Genomic DNA, 27402 nt, shown 5'->3' with positions numbered 1-27402 from the left:
AACTTTACCCTTTGGCAGCTCTATGTTCAAACTAGCGAGGGAAGCGCGGTCGATGTTGAAAAGCATGGAGATAATAAAATGTAGAACGCCCATCTCTTTTATCTGTAGTTGGGTAGCTTCCGGGCCCGTACTGGAAGCCAGTTCGGTGTCATATAAACAGTAGAAATAATAAAGGTTAGAATAGCCTGTGCGCGCGTGTGCGGTTTCTATAGACACCCGCGAAGGACGCTGACTGTTCAGAGTCAGACAAGTGAATGACCATTGCTCTTAAACCTTTAGTTCTACGTCACAAAAACCCCACCCCTCACTCCCCTTCTCTCTCCATGGTAGCTTGTAACAGAGCGCCCTACTTCCGTTTGCCCCGGAAGCGGTCAGTGGAGAGGTCCAAGGGGCGGGCCTACCGTCGCCTGGGGTGACCGTTGAGCACTTGAGTTGCTCAGTCTGAGGTAGAATCCGGGCGGCTTTTCTTTTCTTTTCCTTCTGCCTCCGCCGCCCGCCGCCCGCCGCGAGATGCCGTGGGAGCGGTTCCGCATAGAGACGATGGAGGCCCTGCGAAGCAGCAGCAAAGGGCGCCTCTCCTACTGCCCAGGCTGGAGCCCGGCGCTGGGGCAGGTGCGTGGCGTTCCCCGCCGACCCATGAATCCCATTTACATCCTGCTTTGCCTGTCAGGAGCGCCCGCCTAAAGTGGTTTCTCTCTCCCGGCTTCTCTCCATTTAACCCTCAGACTACGTGTTAGTTGTATTCAGCTAAGCCCTACCCAGAGTAGACCCATTGACATTAATGTACCTAAGTTAGTCATGTCTGTTTTGACTTCCGTGGGTGGTATCCCACGCTAGTCCCACTCAGAGTAGACCCATTGAAGCTAACAGGCATGATTAACTTGTGTGTGTGTGTTATGTGCCTTCAAGTCGATATCTTGACTTATGGCGACCCTATGAATCAGCGACCTCCAAGAGCATATGTTATAAACTACTCTGTTCAGATCTTGAAAGTTCTGGTCTGTGGCATCCTTTATGAGTCAATCCATCTCTTGTTTGGTCTATGACTAACTTAGGTTCCTTAATTTCAAAGGGGCTTCTCTTAGTTGGACACAACCCATTATTGTTATTATTTAAATTATTTAAATTTATATCCTGCCCTTCCTCTCAGAAGGAGCTCAGAGCGGCAAACAAAAACACCAAAAACACTCTAAAGCATCTGAAAAACAGACTTTAAAATATATTAAAACAAAACATCTTTAAAAAGATATTAAAACAAAGCTTTAAAACATGTAAAAAAGCAATTCCAGCACAGATGCAGCCTGGGATAAGTTCTCTACTCAAAAGGCTTGTTGAAATAGGAAGGTCTTTCAGTAGGCACTGAAAAGATAACAGATGGCACCTGCCCAATATTTAAAGGGAGGGAATTCCAAAGGGTAGGTGCCACTACACTAAAGGTCCACTTCCTATGTTGTGCGGAATGGATTTCCTGATAACATATCTGCAGGAGACCCTCACCTGCAGAGTGCAGTGATCTACTGGTTATAGAAGGGGTAAGATGATCTTTCAGGTACTCTTAATAGAAATAGCATTGAATGCCACCCTTCATGTTGCCAAAGCTGGCCTTACTATAAGGCAGAGAGTGATGTGGATCTTGGGTGTCATGAAAGGGCAGCAAATGGCTATTTATGTCACTTTTATTGTATTTTTACTGCTGGTGAGGTGAAGTGAGGGAGGGGAAGTGCTTGTGGGATTTTCTGCCTCAGGTAGTGCCAATAACTTGACTGGGTTTGGGTGCTCTGCGATTTGACTTGGGGGTGTTATGGGTGCTGTTTACCTCAGGCAGCAAAATACCTTGTGCTGGTCCTCGGTTGACTAAGTGGTGATTTGATCCCAGGTTCTCCTTTGCCCTTGCCTGGGTTTCTTAGATGGGACTAATGGGAGTTGTAATTCAAAACACCTAGAGGGCATCAGGTTGGTGAAGGCTGCACTACAGCATGCCAGCTCTCTGGTGCAACTTTGGCCAGCTGTTCTCTGTCCTTGATGATGCACATACAATATTTTGTCTTTAGGAAATTCTGGAAGGATATAGAGCCCCTCCTGAGCTGTCTCCCTACTCGGGCTGGGTGCTGGGAAAAATGCTGTCCTGTGCTCCAAAGGAAATGGCTGCCTCTGTGGGCTTAGAACCTGATGAAACAGCTTTTCTTGCACACGGATTATCCTCCCTCACTATCAGTGCTTCTCCTCCCAGCCAGCTGGCTTCCACACCAGCCTCAACAGAAGCACCAAGCAATACACAGGTAATACCCTCTGTGGCAGTCCCAAGAGCCTTAGCCAGGAGCTTGTTTTTAAGAGTCTCTCTTTTTAGGCTTATGAAACTGGAGTGAAAATTCCAAAGCAGCAGTATTATTTATCTATCTATTTATTTATCAGCATTTATATGTTGCCCCATGGTGTAAAAGCTCTCTGCGTGGCTTACAACAAATGAGTAAAAACCCAAAGTAAATACAAAATAAACATAAAACCTGAGGGAAGTGCGGAAGGTGGCCACACAAGAATGGACCTTTCAGGATGTGGTGTCCCCAACCCCCATCTGTGGAAAACTCTCCCCGGGGAAATGTGCCTGGTGCCATCATTATCAATTTTTAGGTGCCAGGCTAAGTCATTTGTATTGACTCAGACCTTTGATAACTAAGTTGGCCTTTACAGTGGTGTTCATCTTTTGGCGGGGTAGGATATGCCCTTTTTATTATGTTATTGGATAAAAGTTTTAGGTATTTTGTATTGCAACTTTTTTTATTTTTTTCTGGTTTTTAATTGTTCTTATCTGTATGTACTGTATTTTATCTTAAGTCACTCGAGACTTTTTTTTTAATAAAATGACTAACAAATGTAGTAGTAGCAATAGTAAAATAAAAAATGAAACTCACCATGCCCTCCCTGCCAAATTAAAAACACAGATTGATTGATTGATTTGTAAACATACCTTGAGAGACCCAGCTAAGTTATTCAAAAGGTCTGGGTGAACACAAAAGTCCTGTTACGGAAAAAAAAAAAGCATGGACACAGCACAGAGGAACCACAGCTGCTTGGTCAGTTGCAGTCCTTTTTTCCAAGCAAAACCACCTGCAGTGGAAGATTATCCCAGTCCCAATTCATGGAAATATCTGTTTACAGCTCACCACTTTGTTCTGATGTTGTCAAACTGATTTCCTTCCACTCCCTTTCCGTTTTGTGTGTGTGTGGCCTCTTTATTTATTATATTGATCAGGATGTATATACCACTTAGTCATCAAAATGTATTTTACATAAAATATTTACTTTGTAAGCGTGAGGACAGATCCTGTGTCTCCATTATGTTCCTGACTTGAGCTGTTTTGGGAGACAATATTTGTCTGAAATGCAGAATAAAAATCGAATACTTAGCTTTTCCCCTGGGCTTTTAGTGGGTGATGACTTTTTATGTCGCTGGTTATATCCTTATCTTTATTGCTGTTTTATTCTGCTTGTTGCTATAATTATTTTTTTGTATTTCGTAATTACAGTTGGCTATATTTCTTGAAAGGCCTATGAAGGTGAGGATATATGTGCCTTAAGGGAATGCTATTTTCTTTGCTTGTTCAGCTGCGGGTTATATGAGATTTTATTTTCATGTACAGTATAAATTGCTTGGAAGCAGGTGAGGGTCCAAGATCCACTAATATATTGATTTGAGCTTCTATGACCTGCATAGCTGTTTGCCCATTCCTTTCTCCAGCTGTTCCCTCCTGCTCCTTCATGGTTCCCAATCTTGAGCCCAGCTCCTTACCTGTTCTCTTTTCCACACTCTGCAGGGTCACAAGAAACTGAGTGTGCCAGAGAATATCCAGGAAACCTTCACTGTACCTCCAGTCTCAAAAGGCACAGGGATTGAGGGTCTTATACGTTTGCATGAGGAAATCCAGAAGTTGAAAGGAAAGGTAAATAAAAGCCTGGCCTGAGAGGGAGATTGGACTGTGTGGTTGAAGGAGCTGGTGTACACTAGCTGAAAGGTCACATGTCACCTAAATGTGGTACAAATGAAAAAAGAACGGATCTTCATATTTATTATCCATGTCACCAGTAAGGTCAGTGCTTGGCATGTAGATGGTTTGATGCAAACATCAAGAAATTACTTTCTTGCATTTGTTCTGAATCAGAAGAAGAATCAAATTTGCCAGTAAATGGAAAGATCAAAAGTTGTTGCCCGGCAGGTTAGCTAAAAAAGATCTGGAATATATATAGTTAAACTTGACATATTTGGCAAGATTTTGTGCAGGAAAGGAAGCGTTAAATAAAATAAAGAAGTGTTATGAGAATCTGAACTGCTCTGTAAGCATATTGGAACAGATAGTTTAATCAAAATGTATTTCTGAAAATATTAACCTTCTGAAGGGAATAATTTGAGATGCAATGTTTTTGACATTGAAGTGGCAGAAGAGACTTTGTAGAATTGACTTGGTGCCCATAGAAACTTCGTTTATGATATTTATGGCATGGGAACATATGAAGATGGCTTATCTGAGTCAAGCCATGGAGCCTAATATCATCTACTCCGGGGTGGAGAGCATCTGTCCCTCCAGATGTTGCTGGACTACAACACCCATTATCCCTAATATTGGCTATGCTAGGTAGGGGTAATGGGACTCCAAATTCATCTGGAAGCCCACAGGTTCACCACTCCTGATCTATTCTGACTAGCAGCAGGAGGTGATATTTTCCAGTTCAGTTCCCTAAGGCCGTTGGCACTGGACTTAAGACTGTTTGCATACAAAACATGCTGTCTGCCAATGGACTATGGCCCTCCCCATGGTAAATACATTGTGTATTGGGTACATAGTTAGCGCTGCTGGATATTACCTGCAGCATGTATAAACAGGGTTTGAAACAGAATTTATTGTATTTAATCAAATACTGTGTCTGGAATTTAAATTAAAAAATCATAATAAAAAAAACCCAGTCAACTGTGACTAGAAATTTAAGATGAAGCTTGAAATGAAAGCATTATGGTCCTTTTTTCCCTAGCTTGGTCACTCCCAAAGCTTTTAATAAGGGGAACTTCTTCAGTACATTTGTTCAGGTCTCTCTTGATCTTGCATTGTACTATGCAAATATAAGTAGATTCTTGATCCCTTAGACTGTGAAACTGAGCAGTGAGGAGGGTGGGTCGGTGGGTGGGGAATGAACAGCTGCCTGTGAGTCTTTCATAGCCCTGGAGAAAAGCTTGCCAAATGCATAGGCATGCTGGTGAATTCTCCTTTAGGGATGGAAGTTATTCAAGAGGGGTTACTTCTTTCACTTCCTTTGGGGATGGCTATGCAGATCAGTTTGTGCATGGTCCCCTTAAGTGGGAGATGCTTCCTTTAGTTCCAGACCTGCCTGCTTCAAGGCAAGAGAACTTTCACAGAGCGTCATCTCTCAGGGTGATGGGACTACGTTACTGACTGGCAAAGGTGCCGTTCCCTTGCCCAGCACACCACCTATTCCCACTATCTGCATCTCTCGTCTTGTCATTTGAACAAGTCCCTGTCACCAAGTTTCAGATTCCTTGAAAAATGTTTATTTTTCAGGTAAGGCAATGAATGCAAACCAAGCATGCTTACATGCATTGATGTAGTGTATCTAAATGTATTGAGTATTGTTTGTTCGTGTGTGTGTACGTACGCACACATCTCTCCCCCCCTCCAATTTTTTTCTTTCTGTTCTTCAGGAAGAACTCGAGCAGCGTTTGGACCTGCAAGAGCAGATGGTGAAGGCTGCCGCTGAGGAGGCAAGTGAATTACTGAAGCGCTTTGATGAGCTGAAGGAGTTGAAACAGCATCAGGAATATCAACACTTGCAGCAGGAGATAGAGAAGAGGTGAGAGGCTCCCATCATCTTACATATATCTTGACAGGGACAGTTCGATTCCAGGTTTTATGTATTCTGCCACGGTCCCAACTGCTGCTTGTGTTTATGTTTCAGCTCCAAAGAAGCTCAAGGGCAGCAAGAAAAACTGAAGGAGGAACATCAGCGCAGAGCAAAGGTCTGGGCCCGGGGCAGACTAAGCTGATGCAAGTAAGGGGGCGGGCGGGAGCTACGATGAGCAGAGTGAGCAGGGGAAGAAGGCCCTTTAACTCCACTCTTTGCCTGTCCGTGGTCTGCCTCTGGTATGGCCTAGGGCCTTAGCTGGCAGCATGTGACCCAAAATGAGGTCATGCCCTTACTGGCCTATGGTTGGTTGCGCCAGCAGCATGTCCACCCTTGTCTTGTCTGTTTTACATTTTTAAGATGTGGACAAAGAGGTGGGGAGAGCGCAAGACTAGAAGACAAACAGGGAGGAAAGGAGAAAAAGGAAGAGTTACAGAACGGAAGATAGGTGTATGTGGAAAAAACAGCAACAAAACCCCCACCCAAATTAAATGTAGGTTCCCCTTGTTGTGGGTTGGGGCTCCTTTCACCAACATCAACCACGGAGGGAAATATCCTCCCCGTAGGAAGTGGTGCCAGGCAGCAGTCAGTGTCCTTCATGGGTGGAGCTTCCCTGAACTGTGCTGGATATTCTGGCTGGCTCTGCAGCGCTAGAGTTTGGCTAGAGAGCGTGGAAGACCTTATACCTTCTCGCTTTAATTTTTAGCCCTTTCCCTAAAAACTCCTAACATTAAAGCAGCCTCTTGTTCCCTCCAAAAGCTTTTAAGCCGAAAATTACGGGAAGCGGAACAGCAGCGCCAGCGGCAAGAAGAGCTGGAGCGCCAGCGTAGAGAAGAGAGCCAGGAACGTCTACGTCGCCTCTACTCTATCCAGGAGGAGGTCTTGCGGATCAACCAGCAGATTGGCCTCAATTACAGGCATAAAGAGTTGCCAGGGATTGACCTCTCGGTGTACAGTAACCGTGGCAATCAGATCTGTGGGGAAGTGTCGGGGCTTGTCCGCATGACCAGTGAGGTAAAGGGTTTTCAAGAGAGCTTTTCTCTTTTCAGACTTCTCAAGAAAAAGCAGCCTTCCTGGGTCATCTCATCCAGCATTTTTTCTGCCCGATATTCTTTAACCTTTTTAGACCCAGATCCACCTTTAACCCTAATTTGTTACGTTGGGGGGTGGGGACCCATGGCTCTCCAGGGGTTGTTGGACTACAGTTCCCATCGCTTCAGCCGGCCTGGCCAATGGCCAGGGATGGTGACTATGTCCTATCCCTGACTTAGGGCGTGGCTCGTCACCATAATGCTTTTCTCTTTTGTTCCTTTCTACTCCTCACGCTCACCACTGTTAGTCTGAGCATAGCCGGCTGGGGCCAGTTCATTTCTTGACTGTAGGAAGGCAGAGCTTAGGTAACGCCTGGGTGGTAGAATCTGCACGAGGGTGCCTATTTCCCTACCCTCCTGGTGCTTGCTCTGGAAAGTCTTGCTGCCAGGAATGAAGAGTTCTGTATTTACTGAAAACTATCGTTTCAGCGAGCATCTGGTTCTTGAGTTTTACCATTTGGGACATAGGAAGCTACCTTATCCTGAGTCAGATTCACTGGCTGAGACTCTAGTTCAGTTTTGTCTACACTGACTGGCAGCAGCTCTTCAGGGTTTCAGGCAGGTAGTCTCTCCCAGCTGTGCCAGGGTTTTTAATCTTGTTGCTTTTGTTCCTTGTACAACCTGGTGCTCTCCAGATGTTTTTGCCTGGACTCCATCAGCCTCGTTAAGCATGGGCAGTGGTCCAAGATGATGGGAATTGTTGCCCAGCTATGTCTGAAGGGCACCAGGTTGGGTAAGGCTGTCTTAAACTGTATGAGGATTGTTTGCCGCTTACGCTTTAGCGTATTGGTTGTAATTTTGTCATGTGAATGTGGGATAAAAGTAATAAAATTCTTCTAGCGGTGCTGCCTCAGCCAATCTCTAGAACAATTTTCAGCGGTGCAATTCCAGGAGGAGGCACACTTAGGCCGCAATTCTAAACACGCTTTCCTGGGACTAAGTCCCATTAAAGGGGCTTCCCTCCGAGCAGACATGCACAGGATGGTGCTGTTTTCGTTTTAATTTACTTCCCTGCTCTGTTCCGTGGCCAAATGTTGATAATGTGTATGTGGGGGAGGTACCAGGAAGAGTTGTTTTAAAGTAAGTGTTGGCCCCCTCCTAGTTTGTTGTCCTGGAAAAGTCTGTAAGGCATTTGGTAGTAACTGTTGTGCTTACTTAAGCTTGCTTTCCCTCCTGTTTTCTGGCAGAGAGCATTCCCTGCTCAGGCAGATGTGGCTTCCGCTGAACAAGTGCTGCTGGAAATGCAAAGGCTAATCTCTAACATGCAGGAGGAAATCGCTCTTGCCATAGAAGAGAAGAGGAGGCATGAGGAAGAGGCGGTGGCGGCGGCGGCGGCAGCAGCAGCAGCTGCAGAAAGAGAGAGGAATGAGGAATTGCAGAGACAGGAGCTGGCGAAAACCCAAGTTCCAGATCGTGGGAAGCATATTGGAGGAAAACCTCAGAAGGATGGTTGGTTCATTCACATCTTTCTGGCTCATTTTTACTCCTGTACCATCTAGGTAGTGAAATAAATATTGTGTGTTGTGCCATTAGTCTTCTTAATACAGAACCCAACCCAGACAACCAAATGGAGAAGTTGTATCTCTAAACCTGGGGGTAGCCAGTGTGATGATCTCCAGATGTGGACTACTACTATCAGCATCCCTGACCGTTGGCCATGCTCCCTGGGGCTGATGGGAGTTGTAGTTCAGCAGTTTCTGGAGGGCACCATGTTGGCTGCTGCCGCTCTAAACTCTTCAGCCAGTAAGGGTGCAAATTCAGTCAAGGGAGGGTTACAGCCCTCTCTTCCCTACAGCTTCCTGTGGCCCCTACTGAAAAGTCTCTTCTGAGTGAGGGTTGAGGGACCCTCAGTATATGAGGAAGAGGAAATTTGCTGGCAGGTGGAAGGGTGGGTTGGCTAAGGCTTGTCTGCTTGTCTGCTTACTTTGTGTGTGTTTTTTTTTAAATGTTCTATTAAGGACATTGTGTTAATAAATATAAACATTAAAAAGCTAAGTTGAATCTCCAGAGGTATGGAGGAAAGCTTGGGAATACAGTATTGAAAATAGTGAACACGTGCCCAAGGGGTAGCTGAGGCTCCTCCAGCTTTCAGTAACAGTGCATTTTACTGTAAATAAATAGCAAAATTCCCGCTCCCTTAATAATGGCCTTTGCTGCCCCTTTGCTTGCCTGGAGTCACCCCTGCATGCATCTTTTACGTTTCTCCTGGCAGAGGGGCACGTGCAACTGCTGGTTTTTCTAATGCTTTCTAGAGGGTAATCTTGGGATGCCTGAATGTTCCCGTGGAGGAGTAGGGAAGCTCAGGCTCAGTGGCCTCATGTGCTCCCCCAAGCCTCTCTGTCTGGCCTTCAGGATTCTCCTCATGCTGCACACTGTGTCTTCAGGCCACACCCCTCACCAGCCCAGCTCTGCATCCTCCTTGAATGTTTTTGCCTGGCTGGAATATGTCCTTGACTCTGATAAACCGTAAAGAGGGGTGTGTGTAGAAACTAGCCTGCTGTACAGAGGCAAACCTCACATTAATTCCTCTGCTTTTGCTTCTCTCCACCCCTGCCATGTGACCCCTGGAAGGTTGCCCAGAAGAAATTGGGGCCTTGGGGCTGGGATAGCTTTGCCACCCCTGTACTAGTGCTAAGGTGTTGTTTTCGCATCACAATCTGTTCCAGAGCTTCAGGTGAAGGCAGAAGAGAAGACGATGCAGTGGTACCAGCAGCTGCAGAAAGAGTCCGAACAGTGTGTTGCTTCCTTCAGCAGGTTGGGCAGCAGCAAAGACAGCCAGGTAACGACACCCTGAGGCCTCCTGTGAATTAGTGCCAGTATATGGAGGTGTGTGCATGGCGATATAAAATCAGCTGAACTTAATCCTCTTAACGGGCTCATATGGGAGTTTTTGAGATAGTGTTCTCAGGCTGTGTAGGGTTTTCAGTATGATACACAGTGATATCGATATGATACACAGGTTTGGGGGGAATTGGGGCAAGAACTGAGAGACTGAAAGAACTGGTCATGTTTAGTGAGGAGAGACTGAAAGAACTGGGCATGTTTAGCCTGGAGAAGAAAAGACTGAGGGGAGATATGATAGCACTATTCAAGTACATGAAAGGTTGCCACAAAGAGGAGGGCTGGGATCTCTTCACGATCGTCCCAGAGTGCAGGACACGGAATAATGGGCTCAAGTTGCAGGAAGCCAGATTTCCACTGAACACCAAGAAAAACATCCTAACCGCTACAGCCATATGATGATGGAACCAATTACCTAGAGAGGAGGTGGGCTCTCCGACACTGGAGGCCTTCAAGAGGCAGCTGGACAGCCATCTGTCAGGAATGCTTTGATTTGGATTCCTGCATTGAGCAGGGGGTTGGACTTGATGGCCTTATAGGCCCCTTCCAACTCTACTATTCTATGATTCTATGAAGAACACCTTCAGTGCTCCCCCAACGTCAGTAAGTCTGCTGTTCTTCTGCCCCAGCACTGCTGCCCCCTGCTTGCTTTCCAGTCGGCGCCAATGAGCAAGCAGGGAGTGGCAGCACCTTCCCCTCACCCCTGCTGTTTTGCTTGCTTACTCATCCCCTCTGAGCCAGAGTGAGAAGCAAGCTGCAGTGGTGAAAAGGAGGGGCAAGCCCAGGGAACTCTTGCTAGGGGGCCCCCTGATGGAGTGTGGGATCCTGGCAGGAACAATCCTCGGCGTGGCCCTGCAGACACGCAAACTATCTGCGCTTTTTGAGAAAGCGGCATAGAGATTTTTTCTTTTTGTCCTCTTCCCTGTCTGTCCCTTTTATGTTGTGTCTTTTAGATTGTGAGCCGGCTTGCAGGGACTGTCTTAGTAATTTTAAGCGCATTTGAAATAAATCATCACCATTTAAGAAATAATTATAAATGTGAAATTGTCTTCCTCACCTCTCTGCTCCTTAAGCAAACAGCAACTTAAACCTTCTTGTCTGTGAGGCCTGTCTCTTCGCTGTCCTGCCTTCTGGGCCCTCCTTGACGACTGCTGCTTAAAAGGAGGCAATCTACAGTGCAATGCCCAGTGCCTGTTTTGCCACGAGAGGGGTAATTGGTCACCATTTTGCTCTGCAAGGCTCTTTTCTTTTCCTCCTAGGGGAGTGCTGCTCATTTGAAAGAACCTCCCCCACCCCTCAGGACACCTTTTTGCTGTGACAAATGAGCGTCTTGAAACCTGGACAGAGCCTTGTTTGTGATTATTTCCTTCTTTTTCAGGAGAAGAAAATAAAGATGGATTTACAGAAGGCAGCTACCATCCCAGTTAGCCAGATATCTACCAGAGCAGGTGAGGGTTCACGTCATCATGGAAGATGTAAGAAACCTTTTGTCTGCTGCAGCAGTGCTTAATGACTAATAAAGTCATAAGCAGCCCAGGACTAGGTTGCCTTAGGGACCGCTTACTTACTCCCATATAGACCTACCAGGAACTCAAGATTGGCTGCAGAGGCCCCACTCTTGGTGCCGTCTTGAGGTGTTCATTGGCTGAGCAGGAGAGTCAAGGCCTGTTTGATCATAGTGCTCTGGCTCTGGCATGCTGTCCTGATTGAAATACATCGAGCTCCCTCATGAGGGTCTTCCATAAAAAATTAAGACACTCTTATTTCAGCAAGCCTTTTAATTTGGAACGTCTTAAAAATTGCTGCTGCCAGTTCTAACGTTCTTGTTATTTCTGCTGGCAGTTGTTAATGTCGGTGGTCTTATGGGTTGTGCCCTGCTGTTTTTCGTTATTTTTTTTATTCATGCTTTATACTTGTATTGCCTTATTCTTCACATTTTTAAGCCACTCCAGGCACATTGGTGGAAGAGTGGGATAGTAGTAATAAATTACTCTTTATTCCTTTATGTCATTTCAGAACAACTGGAAGGGGCAGTATTTTTTTGACAAAAAATAAATTGTTCTTTTACTTTTTTCTTGGCTATAAGGCTTGGGGAAAAGTGGTTCACCCCACCCCCCATTGTCTGAGAATAATTTTCCACAGTGTGTTCATGCATGTGCATGTGGATATGTGGACATATAGAACACTAAAGTTTGAGAGGAGTTACTTTCATTTGGTTTCCAGAAGTGGGGAAGAATCATATGTATACTTATATGAGAGGAACTCTATGAAACCAAGTGGGATTTACTTTTGAGTAGACCGTGGGAATTTTAGTCTGAGGTAGCCATGGTGAAGGCTGAATGAGTGTGCTCTTATTCTGTATTAGTTAATCCAAAACACTTTTATCCCTTGCCCAGCCCATCATCAGCTCTGGCACCACCCACTGCAGGCATACGCCCCCTGACAGAGAAGAAAAGGTTGCCTGCTTGTATTAAGGGGTGCCAGTACATGTCAAACCTTCCCTCACTCACTCCCTCTTTATCACTTACATAATTTAATTTTGTCATAGCTGACTTTTTTGTTTGTGCATCATCCACGTCATAGATGGAAAATGCTATTTTTCCAGCAGCAAGCTGTCATCTTCTGAGTGGTAACCCAAATAGTTTAAAATTAATTCATTTTTGGGAATGAGCTGATAAATGCACCATAAGTGGGTAATTGTGGATGCACTACCTGGCTGCTACCTTAATCTAATTTTCTTTCGTTCATTCATTCAGTCTTCTCTGCTTGTCTTCATAGGTTCCCAGCTGAAAGAGATATTTGAAAAGATCAATAACCTCCTGTTAGGAAAGTCCATCCACTGTGGTGGTCACAATGTGTCAGTTACTCAGCATCCTGAAGGTCTGGAGTTTGCTTATTTCAAACTAGCAGAGAAGTTTGTGGTGAGGAACGTCATACTTTTTTCTTGCTCGGGATGGGTAGATTGGGGTGGGCAGACTTTAGTATGACTTTCAGGATCTACTTTGTTTTTTACTAGACCTTTGAGATCCACTGCCAGAGCTGTGGGCAAACTAGTGGCTCGCTCAGGCAGGCAAACAAACATGCTCCAAGAATGAAGGGAACAGGGTGCCCCTAAGCACATGCTTAGCACATTCTTAGCCCAGGCATTTGTGATCTCTACGAAAACTGAGTTCACAAGTCCTTTCACACAATAATCTACTCCTGGTTTTCCCCCACCCCCAGCAACCTAATTCAGAGGCAGGGGACAACATTTTAGTTGTTGCTATTATTAAATAGTTGGAAATCAGAGGCCTTTGCTGACCCACTGCAAATTGCCCAGAGATTTATCAGTAGGTCCCAATTTACCTTCTGGCCACCCCTGGGTTAGGTGATACATTTGCTTTTTGGTGGGTACTCTCTCTTTCTGGTAGGTGATTCACAGGAACAGAGGAAGCCGCTGGTCAGACCATTGGTTTTTCCTTCACAAGGGTTTCCTTCAGTGCCAGTTAGCAGTTCTCCAGAAGCCCTGCCTTGAGTTGCTGCATTTGAACCCAGGACCTTTCACATGCAAACCATGGCCTTGACTGCTCAGCTGCAACCCTTCCCCACTAGGTCTCCCTCCTGATTCGGGAAAGAGGCAGGTGTGTGTTGATTGGAATCCACTTTCTCCAGTCTGTTTGCCTTGCTGCATGAGTTGAAGTGACTGGAGGGCTACAGGTTCCCTGCTGTTGCCACTGAGGTTCGCGTTCCTTGTCATCCAGGCACTAAAGTCCTAAGTAAGGGCACCCATTGGTTGTCTGCCCCTTTCCCTCCAGGCTAATGGGTAGCAGTTGGCATGATGGTCTCTTGAGCTAGCCCTTTTCCTTTATCCTTGTAACTCTAAACTCTTTACTTTAAAATGTATTCTGATTTTACTTGTAAGCTGCATTGGAAGGGTTTGCGTCCTTAAAGATAGGATGTAAATAAATTAATATAAAAATCCCTGCAACTCTTTCACCTACTAGGAAATTGCTTAAGTGATGCTTGAATGAAAACGTTGACTAAATTCAGACATCACATTTCCTGGTCTCAAAACCTCAGTGATGTTGAATGTTTAATGAAGCGCCTAACGTTTTCTAGGCTTACAATCTAATAGACACAATGCAAAAGGAAGAAGAGATGGGGAGGCAGGAAGACAAGCAAATTCAGCCACTAATTCCACATAAAGTTGCATAATGCACATTTTTAATAGTGGTGTTAACTGAAGAAAGCTGGGGAGGGTAGTGATGGTGAATGTCCACAGCCCATACTTTTAGATGTTGCTGCTGTGGCTGCTGCAGTTCCTCCTCCTCTGCAGCCTTGAGTGTCTTACTATTAGGTGGAAATACGGGATATAAATCAGTTCCTGCAGCCGTACATTACTAGCCCATCCTATGTATCCACGCTCCCATGTATGCTTTTTTAAAAAAACTTCTTATACAGAGTCAGACCGTAGGTCTATCTAGCCCAGATATGGGGAACCTTTGGCTCTCCAGATGTTGCTGAACTACATCTCCCGTCAGCCCCAGCAAGCATGGCCAGTGGACAGGTATGACAGGAGTTGTAGTTCAGCAATGCCTGGTGAGCCAAAGGTTCCCCACACCTGATCTAGCCCAATATTGTCTAGTCTAATCCAGCCTAAGTGGCAGCTCCTCTCTCAAGGACCTTGGATTCTCCACTACCGCACACCCCCTGTCTTGCTACCGAATAATCCTTTTTAAATGGGGATTGAATCTGGGACCTTATTTATTTTTTCATTTGATTCTGTTGATGAATTGCTTCCCATAAAATATCCTGATGTGATTTCACAGTAAAACCTCAATAATAAAAATGAAGCATGTGCTGTTCCACTGAGCTATGACCCTCCACAGCATCTCCATACACATGTTGGAAAAGATATAGGGGGACCAGGTTTTGCAAAGCTTCCTGCTCTGATCACACGGAATCAGATTTAATTTGCTTTGGGCAAGTGGCTACTTACAAGCCTGAGTTAACTGTCTTGGAGGAATAACTGGATAAGGGGGCTGAGGAGAACACCTCTTGGATCTTTGCAGAAACAAGGAGAGGAAGAAGTTGCTTCTCATCATGAGGCAGCTTTCCCCATTGCTGTGGTGGCTTCAGGCATCTGGGAGTTGCACCCCAGAGTGGGTGACCTCATTTTGGCACATCTGCACAAAAAGTGTCCTTACGCTGTCCCTTTCTATCCTGCCCTGAAGGAAGGCACGTCCCTAGAGGAATATCAGAGGTAACTTTATTGAAATGTTAAAGTTAATGAGCGTGTGTGTGTGGGGGGGAACACAAGAAGAACTGGCTTTACTTTATTTGTCCCCCTTCAGTTCTGCTTTTCCTTCCTTCCTTCCTTCCTTCCTTCCTTCCTTCCTTCCTTCCTTCCTTCCTTCCTTCCTTCCTTCCTTCCTTCCTTCCTTCCTTCCTTCCTTCCTTCTTAGTCACCCATCTGGCTGGCTATCCAGCCACTGTAGGCGACGTACAAAATAAGCATACAGATACAATAAACTTTAAAAATCTGGACACAAGATAATAAAATCTAGCCCGCCCCAAAAGCCTGCCTGAAGAGCCAGGTCTTGAAGGCCCTGCGGAAACTCATCATAGAGGGGGCATGGCAGAGATAATTTGGGAGGGAGTTCCACAGGGTGGAGGCCACAATTGAAAAAGCCCTCTCCCTAGTTCTCACCAGTCTAGCTGTTTTAACTGGTGGGATAGAGAGAAGGCCTTTTGAGGCTGATCTTGTTGGATGGCATAGCTGATGATGCTGGAGTCGCTCCTTCAGATAGACTGGGCCGAAACCGTATAGGGATTTAAAGGTCAAAACCAATACCTTGAATTGGGCCCAGCAAGCAACTGGTAGCCAGTGCAACTCTTTTAGCACTGGAGGTATGTGATCTCGCTGGCAGCTGCCTCTAATCAGGCGTGCCGCTGCGTTCTGTACCAGTTGTAACTTCCGGACCGTTTTCAAGGGTAGAGGAGACCAGGGCATGTACCACAGATGGGAGCAGGTGACTGGGAAGGTAGGAGTGCAGCCTCGGTATCAGATGGAGTTGATACAGTGCTGCCCGGCTCACAGCTGAGTCCTGAGCTTCCATGGACAGTTGGGAATCAAGAATGATCCCCAGGCTGCAGACCTGGTCTTTCAGGGGCAGTTGTACCCCATTGAGCACCAGTTCCAAATCCCGTACCTTTCCTTGTCTCCCACGAGCAGTACCTCGGTTTTGTCAGGGTTCAGTTTCAGCTGGTTTGTTGGCACGGCTTAAGCGCAACTGCAGTCCTTCTCACCCAGCAAGGCAAAGGTTGTCCACAAACCAGTTATAGAAGCCCACTGCAAGCTTAATGATGTCTCCTAGTTTTGCTGCCTGCTGGGACTACAAAAACAGCGGGTTGCCAAGCATCTGGCAGGCCGCAATTCAGGTCTATGTTAAGCTTGGTAGGAGCTGCAAGTTTTGCAGTCTTGCACTACAGTAAGCCCACACAACTGCCAAGCCACTGAAATGAGCACAAACCAACCAGTCATCTATTTTTGTTTGCCCAGAGGCTTGTTCCCTCACCTCACCCCTAGCCTTGGTGATTCAGGCCAGGGCAGTCAAGAAAACCAGTAAGTTTAGCTTAGATGGCTGTTTAAAAGGAAACGAAGCACATTCGCAGAGGAGAGACCAATCAACTGTTGTTTAGCCAAGCTAACAAACGTTTGGCACTGAATGGGACCAGTAAAAAATCCCCATGTTCTGTGGCCTCACATTGCTCAGTACTAGTTGCCAGGAGTGGGGACAGTGAGGAAGGTTCGTTGCCGTTTTGCCTGTGGGCTTCTGGAAGCTTCAGTTGGGATGCTGGACAAGTGCTTCCATTCAGTAGCAGTCAGGCTGGCACATTCCCTGCCTGCCTTTCCCACAGGAAAAGTTGAGGGGCGGGGGCTTCCTTGGCCACTGCTTGATGAAGGCACTCTGAGCACCTCTGCCAAGCTGGCAGGGCAGGGACCTGGCCAGTACAATGCTTGGCATGGCAGGCAGAGTTGGCGAAAATTATGGGTCCTGTTCAGTTCCCAGCTCAAAGTTCACTGAGGTCATTAAGTTCTCTCCCTCTCCCCGTTTTTCATCGAAGGGCTGTTGTACAGTTCAACTAACTGTAAGCACCTGCGTTAGGATGGGAAAGAAGTGTAATCAAACTAAATGACTACACTGGAGAATAATTAGCTTGGAATGGTCAGCAAAGAAAGCAGTGGTTAACTAGTATGCCAGTTCATAATTTTGGGGTAGTTAGTAGAAAATGACCGGACAATCAGACCTTGTGTGTGCTCCAGTGGCACCATGTCTGACATGAGACTAGCATCCCATGACCCAGCTAAACTGTCATCCAGGGATTTAAAGCACTCTGAATCTCAGGGGTGAGATTTTCTATAGCTGATGTTAACATCCAAATGTGTATGTTCTGGTGTTAAACCTTGGTGTTGAAATGTGGCTGTGGAACTGAGCGTTGGATCGAATTAAACTTGGATCAGAAAGCACCAGCTAACTTGATCGGGTGTGCTAATAAGCAAATGTGTCTTTTGGTACACAGGATGCTTGGTTACCAAGTTAAAGATTCCAAGGTTGAGTCGCAGGATAACTTCCTGAAACGGATGTCTGGGATGATCCGTCTGTATGCTGCTATTCTTCAGCTGCAGTGGCCATACAGGGATAGACAAGGGGTACGTGCATTGTAATAATTATGCATTTCGACAAGATGGATCTTTTTGAGTCCTATTCCCTTCCTAGTCCTGGTTGATTTTTTCTCCTCTGGGTTTCTACAGGCCATAATCGTTTCTTCAAGCATCATTTGACTTAATTTGAAGAGCAGACCTAAGACATTCGTTAAAGCTAAATCATGGAAAGGGGATTTTTGGCCCTCCAGATGTTGGACTCCCAACTCCCACCAGCCCCAGCCAACGTGGCGAATGGCCAGGGATGATGGGAGCTGGGAGTCCAACATATAGAGGACCACAGGTTCCTCATCCCTCTTTTAGAAGAAAGGCTTTACTCCCACAAAGAGCCTTCTCCATTAAGAATGTCTAAATGCATTCGTATTGGTTCACCCTTTAGTGACATCTAAACTTCAACTGCCAGCTAATTTAAAGGAAACGCCTGCTGTGCGACCACAGGATAACTGTTCCAGTGACTGGAATTTATTTTGCAAAATCCCAGAGTGTGAGTTGAATTGGATAAAGTCTGTTTTTAATATTGAATATTAAAGTGTTACAACCCAACCTGGGCTCTGCTGATGAAGGGCAGGTAATAAATAAATTTAATAACGGCAACAAGCAACTTCTGTTTGCTCCAGAGGCAGGGCCCTGTCAGTCAAAGCAGCTTGTTAAACTTCTGCTGGAGGAGGCCCCACCCACTTCCAGTTCTATCTGCTGCACAACAACCAGTGTTTTTTTTTCTTGGAGTGTTTGTGTCTTTATTCTGCTTATGAAGTGTGTTTTTTTTGTTAAACCCTTAGTGGATTGCTTTAGTAGATTTAATTGACCATCTTCTATATTTAAAAATTAGTTTCTAGCCTAAACTTCTTCAGTGGCATTAGAATCCAGCAACCGTTGGATGGCTACGTGTTCCCCATCCCTGTTCCTAAGTCATTATAGGCTGAAACTGGTGACTGTCTCTGCTGAGTTTACTTTGGAGCAGGAGCAAATGCAATTTCCAATCTGATCCTATTCATGTTTGATCAGAAGTTGCATTTTGTCCTATTGGGCCAGAGATCTTGGTATCTATGTAAGGTAATACTTCAGGGAGATGACAGACTGCACAGTGAAAAGCTCCCCTTGTTCTTTAGACTCACCCACATGGACTGAACCATGCGTGGTGCTGGCTGGCACAAATGTTGAACATGGAGCCTCTGGCAGATGTGACGGCTACAATTCTGTTTGACTTCTTGGAGGTAGGTGGTGATTCCTGTCCTTTCTTCTCTTTTCCCCATGGCTTCCTATGCCCCCCAAAGCTTGTTTTTCCTGTCCTCCGGCAATTTTTATTTCTAGATTGTAACTGAGCAAACCAGACCAAAAAATCTTTGTCATTTCAGATCACATTTACAGTTCTGATTATAAATGCATCCATACTAGGGAAGTATTTATCAAACAGAACAGTAGATATTTTTAGGAGATAAGGCTTTAGTAAAGTTCCAAGAGTCACCCCAGAGTCTCCTTCTAGAAGGACCAATAGCTGCTTGCTGGGCCTGAAAACATCCTTGCGCTCATTAGCAAAGGAGATAAGTGGATAGCAATTTTCATTTTTTTAAATTGTCTTCTTTAGCAAATCTGTTAGCTACCTAGCTTTGCTCAGTGAGCTTCAGCCAACTCTAGTCATGGCCCTGTTCTCTGTTGGGGTTCAGTAGAACCCACTTTCCTCATTTAGAGCTACAATAAAGGGCAGATTTGCTAGATTTTTTTGCTTTGGTGAATGAAGAAATTAGTTCTTACCTAACTGTTCTTGTTTCTTTTGGTAAAACAGTTCATAGAATCATAGAATAGTAGAGTTGGAAGGGACCTCTAAGGCCATAGAGTCCAACCCCCTGCTCAGTGCAGGAATCCAAATGAAAGCATACCCACCAGGTGGCTGTCCAGATACCTCTTGAATGCCTCCAGTGTTGGAGGGCCCACCATCTACCGAGGTCATTGGTTGCATTGTCATACTGCTTTAACAGTTAGGAAGTTTTTTCTGATGTTCAGCTGAAATCTGGCTTCCTGTAACTTGAGCTCAGTATTCCATGTCTTGCACTCTGGGATGATCAAGAAGAGAAATGCAGCAATGTTGGAAAGGCTTTGAAAACAAAAGTTTAGAAGACATTTTGGAGTTGGCAACTTTAAACTTCTCCAAACATGAAAAAGTTTTGCCCACTGTTTAAGATCACATTGGGCTCTTTAAAAAGTGTTCCAAAATTGAGTTTTTGCAATTAGGACAGGGTTTATTTATGTTTGTGTGTTTGTTTAATTTGCACTTCTAGATATTTAACATGCACTGTTTTCTCCATAATTCTACTGGTGCTTCTCTGTACTGCTCATGCCACAAGTAAGAAAAGAAAGTCAAATTTGCTGTAATCTATACGTAGGTTTGCTATTTTCCACAGCTCTGTTTTAATTACCTCAGTGTAGGTATTGTTTTATTTGAGTAGGAGATAAAAAGAGGGCTATGGTGTCTGCAAATATGCTGATTAAATGGCTTTTCCTGTTGATGTGATTTTTTTTACTGTGAGCACTATTTCTGATTGTGTTTGCTAGTGGCTCTAAAGAGAGCACAAACAAAAGTGGAGGCAAGGGACAGCTTTGTTTCATACCCCTGAGACACAGCAGGCTGTGTCTAGATTCATAGCTTCATTGGCAGTCTCCGCCATTCTATCTACTTTAGAGGATGCATGTACAATCCTTTGCTCCAAAGAGTTAATCACAGTGGCCTGTACCACTCTCTGACTATATTTAAGTTTTGCTAGCTGGGCTGATGGCTCAGGTTTCCAAACTTTAGGCACCACAATAGGCCTGCCTTTATTGCCCTCTGCTTCGGATATTGGAACCGTAGCTCCAGAACAGATCTTTACAGTCTACCAATTTTGCAGAATAGTTTGCTGGGACATGCATTGTGTGTGCGTGCGCACGTTTGCCTTTGCAGTGTCTTCTTAACTGACCAGTTTAGTGGTGCTCCATTTGAAATTTGAAAGTTGAGGGACAGAGTCTGAGGGCTAGGCCACCATTTTCCATAAGTGAGAAGATACCCTTGGAAAGCCTAACTGAATACCCTTTAGACCAATTACTAAACTGATACCTTTTTACTACCGTTTTCAAAGGGTAATAAAAGCATGCTCATTCCTATAAGCATGCTGTAGCTGTGTAGCAGAATAAAATAATGGCTTTCTTGCTGCCGCTTTAGGTGATGCATATTCTCATGGAGTTTATGAAATAATTTAGGGCGCTTCTGTTATGGTTGTGGTCTGTTAAGCAGCATTTAAATTCACTTGTTGATCCTGTATTGCCTTGCAAGTTCTTCCAGGATATCACTTCTATTCCAGCTGCATCTGTTGTTCATCTCTTGTCTCCCAACACAATCTTCAGTCCTGGTTTCTTCTCTTCCCTGCATTTACTACTGCTCTTTGGTCTATCCTTCCCTCTGTCCCCAGATTCCCATATTTGATAGTTGCCCCTCCTTTTGCCAGCAGAAAAGCATAATTATTTGGCTGTTTGGGTGGGAGATAAAAAGTTTTTCACTAAGCATAAGTAGCCATAGCCATTTCTTGGCCATGTACCTGTTGACTGTTTGGGGGGAAATGTGATGCTGGCGCATTGCTGGCAGAACACAGCTGAGGGATAAAGCAGGTGGTTTGTAGGCACAAGGTCCCAGGTTCAATCCCTGGTATCTCTAGTTAAAAAATCACAGCGGGGGTGGGAAAAGACCTCTGCCTGAGACCTTGGAACGTCACTGTCAGTCATGGTAGACCAGGAATAGGCAACTTGTGGCCCTCCAGAAATGATTGGACTCCCAACTCCCATCAGCCCTGGCCAGCATGGCCAATGGAACAAAGGAAGCTGCTTAGTACTGAGTAAGACCATTGGTCTACCTAGCTCAATATTGCCTACACTGACTGGCAGTAGCTCTCCAGTCCTATGTGAAGATGCTGGAGACTGAAACTGGGGTGCAAGGTGGATACTCTACCACAGAGCTACGACCTGGTCAGTTGTAATCCAGCAACAGATAGGAGTTGAGCTGGATGACTGACCTGACTCGTACATTGCAGCTTTATTTATTCATATGGTTAAAAGCCAGAATCAATCTCTGCATTCCTAACTGAATTGTTTCATGGAAAGATATGCAAAGGTGTCTGTTCCCTCTCCTGGTTTGAGTTTTGCTTTCTCCACCTGAATGTCTGTGCCTGATTACAAGGTGGACTACCGCAGTGGGAGAAGAACTGTGTATTGAAATTATGCAGATTTCTCAGGATACTGACTGCAGTATTTGACCTTTCTTACATATGATATGAGATTCCCTTATGGAAGGGGACTAATTAAGCAACTTTTAAGAAAAAAAAAATCAGTCTCTTTAAATTTGGGCAGGATTTCTGTGTGGTTCTTGACAATTGGCATTTCATTGATTATCCCTTAAATTCTTCTGGTGGTGTTGTCCTTAGGCATTTTGAAAGGTGACCAAAAATGATTTTAATAAATAAAAATATGTTGCTTCATAGATTGCAGTGGACTTGGCAACGGTCCTATATTGACCTTGCCCTTTGTTCTTCAGAGGTTCTGCAGTATCACATTTAGAATTTACATCAGCTCATTTTTGCTGGTATCTTTCCATTAATGCCACTGGTTCTAGACCCTCTGTAGAATTTCCTTCTGTTTTGTCTTCCACAGGTCTGTGGGAATGCTCTTATGAAGCAATACCAGGTGCAGTTTTGGAAGGTGATCCTCCTTATCAGAGAAGAGTATTTCCCAAGGTACAAGATGGATTACTGAGAATCTGGGAAACTTTTCTTTATATATCAGGGATGAGGAGCAGCTCTTTTTTTTACAGCTATCTGCAGGATAATTGACACAACATCCCTTTGCCCTTTTGATACTCATACTGTAGTGGCCATGGGGAAGTCACAGTGGGGGTTGAGTTTTTCTGCCTTGGAATTTGCTGCTTACTGAATAATAAATCTCTACGTTGGCTGGACTATGATGGCTAGCACTTGAGGCTGTAAGCCAAACCCAGATTTTGCTGAAATGCTAGATTCTGTTACAAGAGAGGCCAGTTGGGATATATTTTGCTCGTTGTGCATAATTTTTTTCTTCCACTTGCCATGGAGGAAGAAGAAGCTGCTATGCAGGGCTCTAAAGCTTCTGCCTCTTCATCACTCAGTATTGTACTTGGTCCTCCTCTAGCTTCTAGTGGGAGACTTATGTTTGCAGCCTCAGGAGCTAATTAAAAAAAAAAGCTTTGACTTATTCGAGTTATTATTTTTATCCTGCTTTTCTGTCTGTGGGCACACCAAGCAGCTTACAAGATTAAAAAGAGCAAAACAAATAACAAGCAGTCATCAAAACAGTTTTAAGACAGCAGCTCATGAAATGAAGCCAACTATTCTCTATCTAAGCTGCCTTTTCCAAAAGGGTCTCCCTTTAAAAAAAAAAATGCTTTCAGCAATGGGAGATGATAGCTGAGATCAGGATGCTGAATTCTTCACCCCGCACCACATGTTTGACTTCTGCAGAACTGCAGAATTGGTGCAACCCTGACAGTTCGAGCCATCTGAAGTATCCCTGACAAATCTCTGCCAGCCATTGCTTTAAAAATCTTTAAGGAAGGGGCAATTTACCCAGCGTCCCATCACAGCTTTGCTAAATTGTTTTTGTGGCCAAGACATTTTTTTCCTCTAATACTTACCTGAAATTTTCTTTTTAAAGTGTCTTTGTACCCAGCTCCTTCCAGGTGTACTTAGGGCTACACACTTTTAGTTGATTAAAAGCCTTCTGACTGGCTAAAAATACACCTCCCAATTAATTGGGCAACATTTTTTAAACTCAGTTATTGTCATATAATTAGCCTAAGCTGTAAAACTGTAAAAGACAGGTACTGTCTTAGAAGAGGCATTTCCCTTCACTCTAATGAGGGAATGCCTCTTCAAAGATAGACATGTGCATTGCAGTGGGCACTGTCATCCTAAAAGCAAGATGTTTCAGAAATATAATATTGAGCACAGGTGGATTTATGCACATGGAATTGAATAATTCATGTGTTAAAGACTTGCATAATTTTTTTCATGACAACTCTATTTAAAATATTTGCAAGTAGTGAACGTATTACCCTTGTCCCAATATTTCTTCCTCTGTCTTGTTCAGTTCCTTCATCCTTTCTTTGTAAGGTTTGCTGTCTATATTCTTTTAACATTCTTGCTTCTTTCCAAATTGTAAAAATCATTCTTGAATTGAAACTCCTAAAGCTGAGCACATTTCTCAACTTGAGGTCTTAAACTGGTGCTGGGTAGTCATGTACTACTGTTTCCCAAGTCATGGATACATTCCTTCTATTAATACAACAAAATGAGTCTTTTGTGTTGCAGCTTCTTATCACTGGCTCATGTTCAATCTACTTACTGCAAGGGTTGCCAGCCTTTTTGGACCAGAGGGCACATTTCGAATTTGGGAGAGTGCTGGAGGCATCAGTTACAAAACGGCTGCCGCAATAGGCATGGCATAACACAACATTAGAGAGTAGTCATGGTGAAGTGTTTCCCATAATTGAATTTGCATACAGTAGGGCCCCGCTTACCGGCGCTTCGCTTCCTGGCGTTCTGCTAATGCGGCGGCTTTCATTTTCTATTTTAAAGCCGATTTTTGCTCTTTTGCGATGTTTTCGTGTCATTTTTGCACAACAGCCCCATTATAGTCCATGGGTTCTGCTTTACGGCGATTTCTGCTTTACGGCGGGGGTCCGGAACGGAACCCGCCGTATAAGCGGGGCCCTACTGTACTAGAAAAGGCTTGACCTGTTGAATTTCTGCTTGCCATACAGCTGTTAAAGGCACAAGAACCCTGTTTTTCCCCAATGCCAACCCTAAACCAAAGCCTAGGCTGCCATACTGTACCCATTTACCTGGAAGTAAGCTCCATTGAACACAAAGAAACTTCTTTGTACTGTAAGTTAACTATACAGTGAATTCTTAATGAGCCCTTGGTCTTTAGTTCCTGCAAAGTTGGAGACTTGCCCAAGCTTCTTTGCAAAGTTTTTACATTTGCCTTTTGCAGGGTGGGAAATTCTTTAACATTCACCCACACTTTTACTATACAGTAGTATTTGCAAAACAACCTTTAGGTAGTACCTGATATCAGGTGAACCCAGCATGGGAAAGATGCATCCTGGGAGGGCAAATGGAAGGGCAAATTATGGAGAATTCCAAGGACTAGGAAAAAAGTCAGGAGCAGGAAAAGTGCACTAAAAGCTCTTTAGGATCCCAGGGATTCCTATTGCCTGGTGTGCAAACACCAGAGTGAAGCTCTGACTTTACTCATTGGCTAATAACACTGACATGCAGGAGCAGCCAGACTGGCTCTTTCACAGAAATTGCTTAGAAGGGTACCTGCACATTTTGCTCCACAGCTTTCTTTCTAGGAGGGCTAGAGGCTTCCTTTTTTAAAAAAAATGAAAGCTCAGATTCTAGGCTACCTGCTTGGGGCACCACTGAAGGCTTTTGTAGGTGTCATGGTGCTCACGGGCAACAGGTTAGCGACTCCTGAACTACTTTAAAGCTTCAGTTTTGGCAGACACTGCTGCTAATGTTAGCACTTTTCTTGTATTTCCTGCAGGATAGAAGCAATTACGAATGCTGGAGAAATGGGTTCCCTTATAAGATTCAAGCAGTTCTTGGAGGTAAGTGCTCCGTGCCTTGTTATTTAAATATTTAGCTGCGAGCCAAATGCTGAATTCTGCACTCTTCTCCTCCCCTTCCAGATACTTCCAGGACTCTAATCTTCTGTGCAAACAGCTCCCTGCTTCCCTGACTGGTAGGAAGCTTCAAGGGCAGCTATAAAGTTTGTTTCCTTGTGAGGAGAGAGCACTGTAGACTGCTGGTAAAAGTGGTGTGATGCTTCCTTACAAATACACACAGCAATGAATGTGAGGGAGACGGCAAACACCCCAAAGCAGGCCTAGTCTGCAAAGCAGCAGAAGTTCCCCCACAAGCAACCATATTCCGTCTGGAGCATGTCCCCTTTTCCCAGCTCCTACTTCTTAAGACAGCTGCAATCTTCTGATTTATCTTTTGCTGGTTACATCACAACTCTCATCTGCTTCTCTTGAGCATGTTCTAGCTACCAACTTTCAAATAGGCATTGAAGAGACCTCTTCTAGCCATTAGTGCCTTTTGAGTAAATGGCCAGGTGGGTGGTCCAGAGAGCAAGAGTGGCCCTCCAGCATACAGAGTGCTACAGGTTCCCCATCGCTGTGGTAGAAGCTGTCACATGCTGCAATTTATGGAGTTTCTGTGGCCATTATCAGGGGGCAGGAAGGTGGGTGTCCTATTGTCCATTAGTCTGCTGATTTGCAGTTGAGTGCCCCAATTTTAAAAATATTTTTTCCTCCTCTCTCCCAGAAATGTCTACAACGGAAAGAAATTCCTTTACCGAAGGGCTTTTTGCCATCATCCTTCTGGAGGTCATGACTTTGCATCTCCTACTTTCACCTTCCTAGAAGCTCCAAGAATTTGTGGACGAGTGTCTTGAGAGTTATAATTTTAGGTATTTGGATCCTACTGATGCAGAAGGATGTCCAGGCAGTTTACCCTGCTTTATGGCCAACTTATTTCAGAAATGTATTTTGTGAAGCATTTAAAAACCAAGCATATGCTTGGTTCTCATAGGAACAAGTTTGTCCCAATGTCCCAAAGGACTCCAACATTTAATAAAATGCAAAAAAATAATAATATATAGACAAAAGAGTAGCATGCCTGTCTAGGGAAAACTGAGATCATGATTTAAGAGATCCAGCAATAAAGCATATTAAATATAATCAGTCAGTATGTACCACATTTTCTAAAGATATATTTGTGCTCAAAGTGGTTTACAGAAAATAAGCAAAAGACAATTAAGTGAGCATGAAGCTTACCAATAGGTCAATTAACAATATCCCAAAGCTGATGGCTGGTGGCATTCTAACTGGTGACTTTTAATTAAAAATTTGAAGTGATTTGGAGAAACAGTGACGGTCAGTTGCCTGAAAGTTCAAAGAGTAGGCATAGTAGATGCTTTTTGGCTCATCAAAGCAACATTCCCTTTTGAGAACCCTGCTCACTGATTTCTGCTCTTCAAAACAAAGAAAAAGCTTATTTAAAGAATTTTGTACTTGTTCAAGTGGGAAACTGTCAATTCTCTAAAAGAGAGCATTTGGTATTTCCAAAATCTCCAAATGTGAGATTTTGTAGCATGTGTATATGGACTGTAATTGGTATTGGGGGGGGGAGGGGAGAGGTCACCACAAAGTGTTCTGCTTTTAATTTTCATGAAAGCAAGAGGGAATTGACTTCTGTATTCATGAAGCCCATGAACTAACAAAGTTGAAGATGTGTTTGTATATTAGTGTTATGCCATGAATCCTTCCTTGATTGATTTTAAACTTAACTGGATTTTTTCTTTTCTTTTATATGGTCATGATATAGTGGCAAGCCTTTTCACTAGGGGGAAGGGCTGTTGGTTTCTCCTGGACAGCAATGGATTTGTATGAATTTGACTAGGCATGAAACACTGAATTACTGTTTCTTTGTATCAATCTAGTACAATGATTGTTCTGAGAATACATCATCAGAGAAAGCTGCTTCAAATATCATTAAAATTTTATTTTAAACATTTTCTTAAATCATTTTCGTCTTCATTTTCAAAGCAAGTATCTCTAGAAAGCTTATGCACAGTAGCGGGACCAGAGAGATCGGCTCTAATAGGCCCCGGTAACAGTCCTCAGAAAAAAGTAGTAAGGAAGCCAAGCCATAAATCACATGGTCTTTGATGTCTGTATACTAATGTGCAGAGCATGGGAAACAAGCAGGACGACCTTGAACTCTTAATACA

The 27402-nt window shown here is 44.2% G+C and overlaps 1 protein-coding gene across 2 annotated transcripts; it reads left to right on the top strand.

Annotated features, from left to right (window-relative positions):
• The first annotated feature begins 365 nt into the window (after positions 1-365).
• GLE1 (GLE1 RNA export mediator) lies at positions 366-27193 on the top strand. 2 transcript variants are annotated; one of them, XM_061604247.1, is made up of 17 exons: positions 366-612; positions 2052-2279; positions 3813-3938; positions 5708-5856; positions 5962-6022; positions 6268-6357; positions 6667-6921; positions 8186-8447; positions 9665-9777; positions 11218-11287; positions 12618-12760; positions 14891-15081; positions 17403-17532; positions 18654-18758; positions 22216-22298; positions 25150-25213; positions 25935-27193. In XM_061604247.1, the coding sequence occupies exons 1-17, from the start codon at positions 511-513 to the stop codon at positions 26001-26003; spliced, it is 2241 nt and encodes a 746-aa protein (XP_061460231.1). In that variant the 5' UTR covers positions 366-510; the 3' UTR covers positions 26004-27193. The 2 variants fall into 2 exon arrangements, with proteins under 2 accessions (XP_061460231.1, XP_061460232.1); XM_061604248.1 differs by lacking the exon at positions 6268-6357.
• The last annotated feature ends 209 nt before the right edge of the window (positions 27194-27402 follow it).

This window comes from Rhineura floridana, chromosome 20 (assembly GCF_030035675.1).
Source record: "Rhineura floridana isolate rRhiFlo1 chromosome 20, rRhiFlo1.hap2, whole genome shotgun sequence".
Taxonomy (NCBI): Eukaryota; Metazoa; Chordata; class Lepidosauria; order Squamata; family Rhineuridae; genus Rhineura; species Rhineura floridana.
The sequence above is the reverse complement of the archived record's forward strand: the minus strand, read 5'-3'. Positions and strand labels throughout refer to the sequence as shown.

What these genes read in the sequence shown, in the direction of transcription:
- GLE1 (XM_061604247.1), top strand. Translation starts at nt 511, where the DNA reads ATGCCGTGGGAGCGGTTCCGCATAGAGACGATGGAGGCCCTGCGAAGC. An exon ending in TTACAGAACGGAAGATAGGT is followed by an intron (nt 6,358 to 6,666) that starts GTATGTGGAAAA and finishes TCCCTCCAAAAG; the next exon opens with CTTTTAAGCCGAAAATTACG. An exon ending in TTGTCCGCATGACCAGTGAG is followed by an intron (nt 6,922 to 8,185) that starts GTAAAGGGTTTT and finishes GTTTTCTGGCAG; the next exon opens with AGAGCATTCCCTGCTCAGGC.